Source organism: Onychostoma macrolepis, chromosome 12, assembly GCF_012432095.1.
Source record: "Onychostoma macrolepis isolate SWU-2019 chromosome 12, ASM1243209v1, whole genome shotgun sequence".
Classification (NCBI taxonomy): Eukaryota; Metazoa; Chordata; class Actinopteri; order Cypriniformes; family Cyprinidae; genus Onychostoma; species Onychostoma macrolepis.
Window position 1 is genome coordinate 30375979 of NC_081166.1, and position 7404 is coordinate 30383382.

The 7404-nt window shown below is 34.3% G+C and overlaps 1 protein-coding gene across 1 annotated transcript in view; it reads left to right on the top strand.

Annotated features, from left to right (window-relative positions):
• The window catches only part of sgca (sarcoglycan, alpha), an 8652-nt gene extending 2310 nt beyond the window's left edge, over window positions 1-6342 (top strand). Inside the window, exons 4-9 of the mRNA XM_058793974.1 lie at window positions 114-183; window positions 290-488; window positions 1682-1844; window positions 1929-2137; window positions 2862-2888; window positions 4364-6342. Of these exons, the coding sequence (XP_058649957.1) occupies window positions 114-183; window positions 290-488; window positions 1682-1844; window positions 1929-2137; window positions 2862-2888; window positions 4364-4508 (813 nt within the window). The 3' untranslated portion in view covers window positions 4509-6342. The remainder of the gene's footprint in view (window positions 1-113; window positions 184-289; window positions 489-1681; window positions 1845-1928; window positions 2138-2861; window positions 2889-4363) is intronic.
• Window positions 6343-7404: the final 1062 nt, after the last annotated feature.

Consider the following 7404-nt stretch of genomic DNA (forward strand, 5'->3'; position numbering starts at 1 on the left):
TTTGTGTGTAAAGTTTTGAAAAAAAAGAGGCAAAGTTTTGAAAATGTGTGCAAGCATTTGAAACAAAAAACTGTAAATGTCTAATAAAAAATATGTTCTGAATTGTCTATCAGATTTTCGTGATCAACAAGCGGAGCTATGACACGTTTAAAGAGCGTCTGGTGATAAACGTGGGTCCTGCAGGTATATGATATGATGATATGATGATATGATGATATGATGATATGATGATATGATGATATGATACAGCTCAGTCACTCATTCACAAACACATCTGTGTTCCTCGCAGTGAAGCAGATGCCGTATCAGGCTGAGTTCTTCATAGAGCTGAGAGAGATTGAGAAAGTGCTGCCCGCTGCTGTCCAGGAGGAGATCCGACTGGACATCCAGAACCTGTGGGGAACCGGCAGACTGGACTTCATCAACATCAGCTCCGCTCTGGACCGAGGCGGCCGCGTTCCTCTGCCTCTGCCGGGGCACTTCGAGGGGTGAGCCTACAGAACCACTCTCAATAGCTACTACTGCTGCTACTATTATTATTACTGTAAAAATAATAATAATCAAATTAATTTGTATTATCATATTATGATGTCATTGTTAAATTATTATAGTTTTTACCAATTTAGAATCTACTTTAGCAATTAGAATATATTTTATATTAACAGTATCAAATAGTATAGTATAATATTGCTATATTATATTAAAAAGTTTTTTTTTAATTTGATATTTTTATCATAATAAAGCATTAATATTACTATTATGTTGTTGTTAAATTCTTAGTTCATACAAATTATTATTAGAGTATATATTTTACTATTTGTATATAATATTACTGTATTATACTAAATAATATTGATAATAATTATGATTATTATTAATTCATTTAAACACATAATCTTTTAACATCTTGATCTTAAAACAAATCTATGATCTTTGTCTTGTTTCCAGTAAATGTATCTAAATATTAGTTAGATGCAGCATTTCATAAGATATTAAGACATTATTGTCTTAACAGAGAATATATCCCGAATTACATTTATTTTTCTTATCCCGTTGGCAAATTAAAAAAAGACAAAATAAAGTTACATCAAGATAAAACAGGTCTTCAGTGAGAAATAAATATGCTTAAATATATTTGAAATACATTTATTTCATGCCAAGTATACTACAAATAAATTGTCATATTTATGTACTTAATAAAATGCCCTGCAACTGTACTTCTAGTATACTAAACTGGTATACTTAAAGTCAACTAATTTTGTACTAAATGCACTTTAATTGTGCAGAAGTAGTGCTGAAATAAGATACGCTTAGTATATTTAATTGTGCTAAAGTGGAACTATTTCAAGTATACTTCAGGTACACTTGCATTTAAAGTCTGATATTATTCAAAGATCATACAATCCTCATCAAAAGTGACATTAAAACACATTTTAGACTTAATATTAAGAAATGTGCATTGTGCACAAGTACATAATATGCCAAGTTCAGTTTAATTATAATTTTTATATCAGTAAGTCTCGAGTTATCTGTCAGTAAATATGTTAATAGATTTGAACTATACTTAGTATGAAATCCATAATTTTGTTTGGTTTAAACTACTTTTACTGTAAGCCATGATGACGAATACTGATTTGAGATATGTGTGTTGATGTTATTGATGTGTGTGCATGTGTCTCAGTGTGTATGTGAAGCTGGGTTCAGACCGGCCCTTTTCCAAATGCATGCTGCGTCTGGATTCGGCGGAGCATCGGAGCGAGTGTGCATCCGGAGGGAAGATCAGCGGAGACTGCAGCACCTGCTCGAACCCTTCCAACTGCATCAGCTGGTGTAGATCTGCCCTGGTGAGACACAACGCACGCCTCAGATCTGCAGCGCTTGTGTAGTGTGTGCTTCACCTCCATCCGCACACATCTTCCATCCCACAGCTGGATCTGTCCAAGCCTGTCCCTCCGGCTCCGGCCCCGACCGCGGGCCCCGGGGTCCTGCCCTGGGCTGGAGAGTTCAGTCCTCCAGAGTCTCCTCCGGACAGAGACTTCTTCCCCGGCTACATCGTGACCATCATCGTTCCCCTGGCTCTGGTTCTGATCTTCTGTCTCGTCCTGACCTACATCATGTGCTGCAGGAGAGAGGGAGTGTATGTACAGATTACTGCTGTCAAACCATTAATCACATGCAGAATAAAAGTTTTTGTTTACATAATATATGTGTGTGTGTGTGTACTGTGTATAATTATTATGTATATATAAAGACACACACATACAGTATATATTTTGAAATATTTACATGTATATATTTATATTCATATAATTTATATTATATATAAAAATATTTAATATATAAGCATAACATGTTTTTCTTAAATATAGGCTATAAATGCATGTGTGTATTTATACTGTATATAAATAATAAAGATACACAGTACACACATATGTGACCCTGGAGCACAAAACCAGTCATAAGGGCCACTTTTTTGAAAATCTAGCAAAAAAATCTAAATATTGAGAAAATCTCCTTTAAAGTTGTCTCCTTTAAAGACGTTCTTAGCAATGCATATCACTAATCAAAAATGTTGAAGTTTTGATATATTTACAGTAGGAAATTGACTAAATATCCTAATGATAAACGAAAAATTTGTTCATTTTGACCCATACAATGTATTGTTGGCTATTGCTACAAATATAGCTGTGCTGCTTATGACTGCTTTTGTGCTGCAGGGTCACATATTATGTAAACAAAAACTTTTATTTTTGATGCGATTAATCGTGAACTACAGAGTCACGCTTTGGAAACAAAAACATGTAATGCTTTTTGGATGAGGATTCTAAGTTTTCTTTTCTCTTTGTCTTTGTTATTTGCAGCCTGAGACGAAACGCCAAGACTCTCGAGTAAGTAGCTGTTACTGTATCTCCTCACACTGTTTTAGTTTGATCATGTTTTTAAGGAAAGATGCTACAGGAAAAACATTGAGAATTTGGGCTATTTTCAAAAAAATTACAAGAAATCATCCAAAATATTTACACTCATTACACCGTCCTGCATCATATTTGCTGGATGAAATCTAATGCATGCTTCCTACAGATTTTAATGAGCTGTTTTGCTCAAGCATGTCATAATTTCTCACAAAATATGCATTTTGTAGCATTTTTGCTTTCAAACACTATCATTAAGGTGAAGAAGTCTTGTATGATTCTTTAATCAGCAGAAAAACTGCTACAAAAACATGATTCCTGTCCGAATCTGAGCCAGATTACAACTATTTGTTCAATTTTCAGCCCATTTTCACATCTGTGACATGATTTTGTGCCTAATCCTGATTCCAATGACAGAAGAAAATGCAAACATGAGGTGTTTTACATCCAAGCAGTAAAATATATATGAAATAAAAAAACAGTAAAATAATTTATGCAATTTATGTACAGCCGCTCCTGATTCATGTAAATTATAAATTTATGTAAAAATCTTTAACATTGAATGTCATATGAACATATTTGTTCACTCCTTTAATGATTGTAAATTAAATACTACATTTTGAATAGTTACTACATTATAAGTGCATTAAAGCTAATATATATGTATGTAATAATAAACACATACACATACATGTACATAATTTGAAAAATCTTCATTATTATTTTGTAAAAAAACAAAAAAAACAAATACATGATGGAAAGTATTTCTAAACTATTTCTCAGCATCATCAAATTAGGTAATTATAGGCCTTTTTTGCAAATCATTGATATAATTTTCCTGGCTATTGACAATATTTTCTGATTTATGGTGTGATAAAAAGAATGATTAAAATCCAAGAATTTTGATCCTGGCTGTATCCAATTTTCAGATTTCTGTTCTGGAAACAAATTAAAATTAAATTAAATTTGCACGTATGTAATCCTAACATAGGAGAACATACACATATACACACACACTAACATACACGTTTCTCAGTGTACTGTGATTAATTAGTATGCACTCTTAAAAATAAAGGTTCTTTATTGGCATCAGTGGTTCTGTGAAGAACCTTGAACATCCATGGAACCCTTCAAATGCAGAAAAGGTTCTTTATATTTTTTAAATGTTCTTCAAAATGGTTGTTTTAGGAACTGTTCACTGAAAGGTTCTTTTGGGAACCAAAAATGGTCATCACTGCAAAAACAAATTATTTTTTTTAAATTATGCATTGCTAAGAACTTCATTAGAACAACTTTAAAGGCGATTTTCTCAATATTTTGATGTTTTTGCACCCTCAGATTCCAGATTTTCAAATAGCTGTATCTTTTGTACCCTTTATTTTTTAAGAGTGTGGTGAGGTCTGTTAGTTTTCTGTGGTGTCTGAGCACACTTTGTCCTCTTCTGGTCTCAGTCTGCAGCTGTATCATCACCACACGATCCAGGGGAACGCCAGCGAGCTGCGACGGATGGCCGGCGGGGAGCGGAGCACCGTGGACCGTCCTCGCCAGTGTTTACAGCCGCTCCTGATGGCCGAGCAGGCCATGGCCCAGAGCTGATTAACAGCTGCTGTCTGTGCAAATGGGTTTAAGCCTCACTATTTGTGTCTTGCTTTTGTGTGTTCACCTAATAATTCACCCAGACATGTTGTTACAAAACCATATGTGTCCCTGCAGCACAGAAGCAGTCATAAGCAGCACAGCTATATTTGTAGCAATAGCCAACAATACATTGTATGGGTCAAAATTATACATTTTTCTTTTATGCCAAAAATCATTAGGATATTAAGTAAAGATCATGTTCCATGAAGATACTTTGTAAATTTCCTACCGTAAATATATTAAAACTTAATGTTTGATTAATATGCATTAAGAAATTCATTTGGACAACTTTAAAGGATATTTTCAGATTTTCAGATGTTGCATAAATCTCAATTTCACAAAAATTGACCCTTATGACTGGTTTTGTGTTCTAGGGTCACATATGCTGATGTATTTGCCGTGAAAAACAAAAGGAGGACTTCTGAAGAATCTTTACACGGCTCTTTTCCGTTCAGCACACATTGTTAATCTCCAGAAACAAGGACAAAAACACCATGAAGCACAAATCATAAAATCATAAGTCCATATGAGCCATGCTGCTGTGCAGTGTATTTCGAGTGATTTGAAGTCTTTGTGTGATGAACTAAATTAATTGGAATCTGTTCTTCACACAAAGCTGTGCTTCTTGAGTCACATGCATCGCTTTTAGTAAGGACCATGAATATCACGGTCAGTTTGCATTGGTTTAACCCTCTGTATTTGATCCAAAATACAGCAAAAGCAGTAATATTGTGAAATATTTTTACTATTTAAAATAACTGTTTTCTGTGTGAATATGTGTTAAACTGTAATGTATTTCTGTGATGCGCAGCTGTATTTTCAGCATCATTACTGCAGTCTTCAGTGTCACATGATCTTCAGAAATCATTATAATATGCTGATTTGCTGCTCAACAAACATTATTATTATTATTATTATCAATATTTAAAACAATTGAGTAAATTTTTTTCAGGATTCTTTGATGACTAGAAAGATCCAAAGATCAACATTTATCTGAAATAAAAAGCTTTTGTGACATTATACACGATACCATTCAAAAGCTTGGAGTCAGTATGAATTTTTATTTTTATTTACTTTTGGGGAAAGAAATGATAGAAATGAATACTTTTAATGATGATAAAGACATTTTATAATGTTGCAAAAGATTTTTTGAAAAAAATGCTGTTCTTCTGAACTTTCTATTCATCAAAGAAACCTGAAAAATAATAATAAAAAACCTGATGATAATAATAATAATAATAATAATAATAATAATAATAATAAACGTTTCTCGAGCAGCAAATCAGCATATTGGAATGATTTCTGAAGATCACGTGACACTGAAGACTGCAGTAATGATGCTGAAAATACAGCTGCGCATCACAGAAATAAATTACATTTTAGAATATATTTAAATATATAGAAAGCAGTTATTCCGTTCAAAATCTTTTTGAAAAAAAAAATCAAGAACAAATATTATTGAAACGAAATATAGTTATTTCATCAAAACTTTCTGTCTTTTATCTGTTTTGAGCGCTGAGGAGTGAGGAATACCAGAGAGTTAAAGAGTTGGAGTGTTGTTCTGATACCAATCCAGAATCCTCTCTATACTCCAGACCCTCTACAGTGTGCAGGGAACATGATCTTTCTTTGGAGTTTGGATCAGTGATGTCTGTCACTCTGATATAAACTGTAAGACTGTATGTGGTGTACAATGTGGTTTGATGTGGAAAACATACTATTTTGATTCTGTGCATGTTGGATAACGTGTATCCCTTTGTCTGCATTTAACATTAAATACTTCCATTAGTCTGTTAAAGGTGCGTTCAGTAGTTCTTCTTTGTGCATTTTGAGTATTGATACCATAATGGTGTTCAGCGCCGCACTGCCATCTATCGACAAGTTTTATGTAAATTAGACTAGTTTTAGAGAGCTGTCTACAACAGCTGTTGCTGTCGAACCCGTTTTACCCGTTGTCTCCGCTGATAAATCACCATAAGAAGCGTCTTCCATTGTCTGTTTGAGCTCTTCACGTTTGGTGAATCACTGCAGCTGACGTAAACATGGTGGAGTACAGTACATTGAGGGGACCGTGGCAATTAAAGGGATAGTTCACCCAAAAATGATAATTAGCCCATGATTTACTCACCCTCAAGGCATCCTATATGACTTTCTTCTTTCAGACAAATCCAATCAGAGTTATATTTAAAAACGTCCTGGCTCTTCCAAGCTTTATTGAATGGCTGTTATTTTTCAATTGTCCAAAATAAGACCAAAAAGTGCATCCATCCATAATAAAAAGTGCCTCACGCGGCTCCGGAGGGTGAATAAAGGCCTTCTGTATTGAATCGATGTGTTTTTGTAAGAAAAATATATTATTTATTTAATATTTAAAACTCTATAAACAGTAATCTCTAGTTTCCGCTAACTGTCATGCATGTTCACAATAGAACGCCGTTCCGGTGGATGACTTAGGACTAGTGTTGCCGAGTCCATGGTTTTCCAACGGAATTGGGCTTCTTCAACACTGTTGCCATGGGTTGAAACGACCCCAAAAATGTTATATTTAGCCCCTAGAATGCATATTTTACCAGGGGAACCCCACCAAAAAAATGTGCATTTTACCCCCGGAATGCGATTTTTAATGGGGAACCCCCCTCAAAACATGATTGGGATAGTTTGGGGCTAGCTTTGAGTAGCAACTGGGCAGGTTTTGTTGTGAAAACCTGGCAACCCTGGGTAGGACGTAGGTGTAGCGTAGGAAGCTAGAGATAATTTTATAAAATTTTAAATGTGAATATTATTCTTACAAAAATGCATTGATTTGCTATAAATGAAGTTCCTAAATGTAAGTTAGGGAGGAGCGAGCCCATCT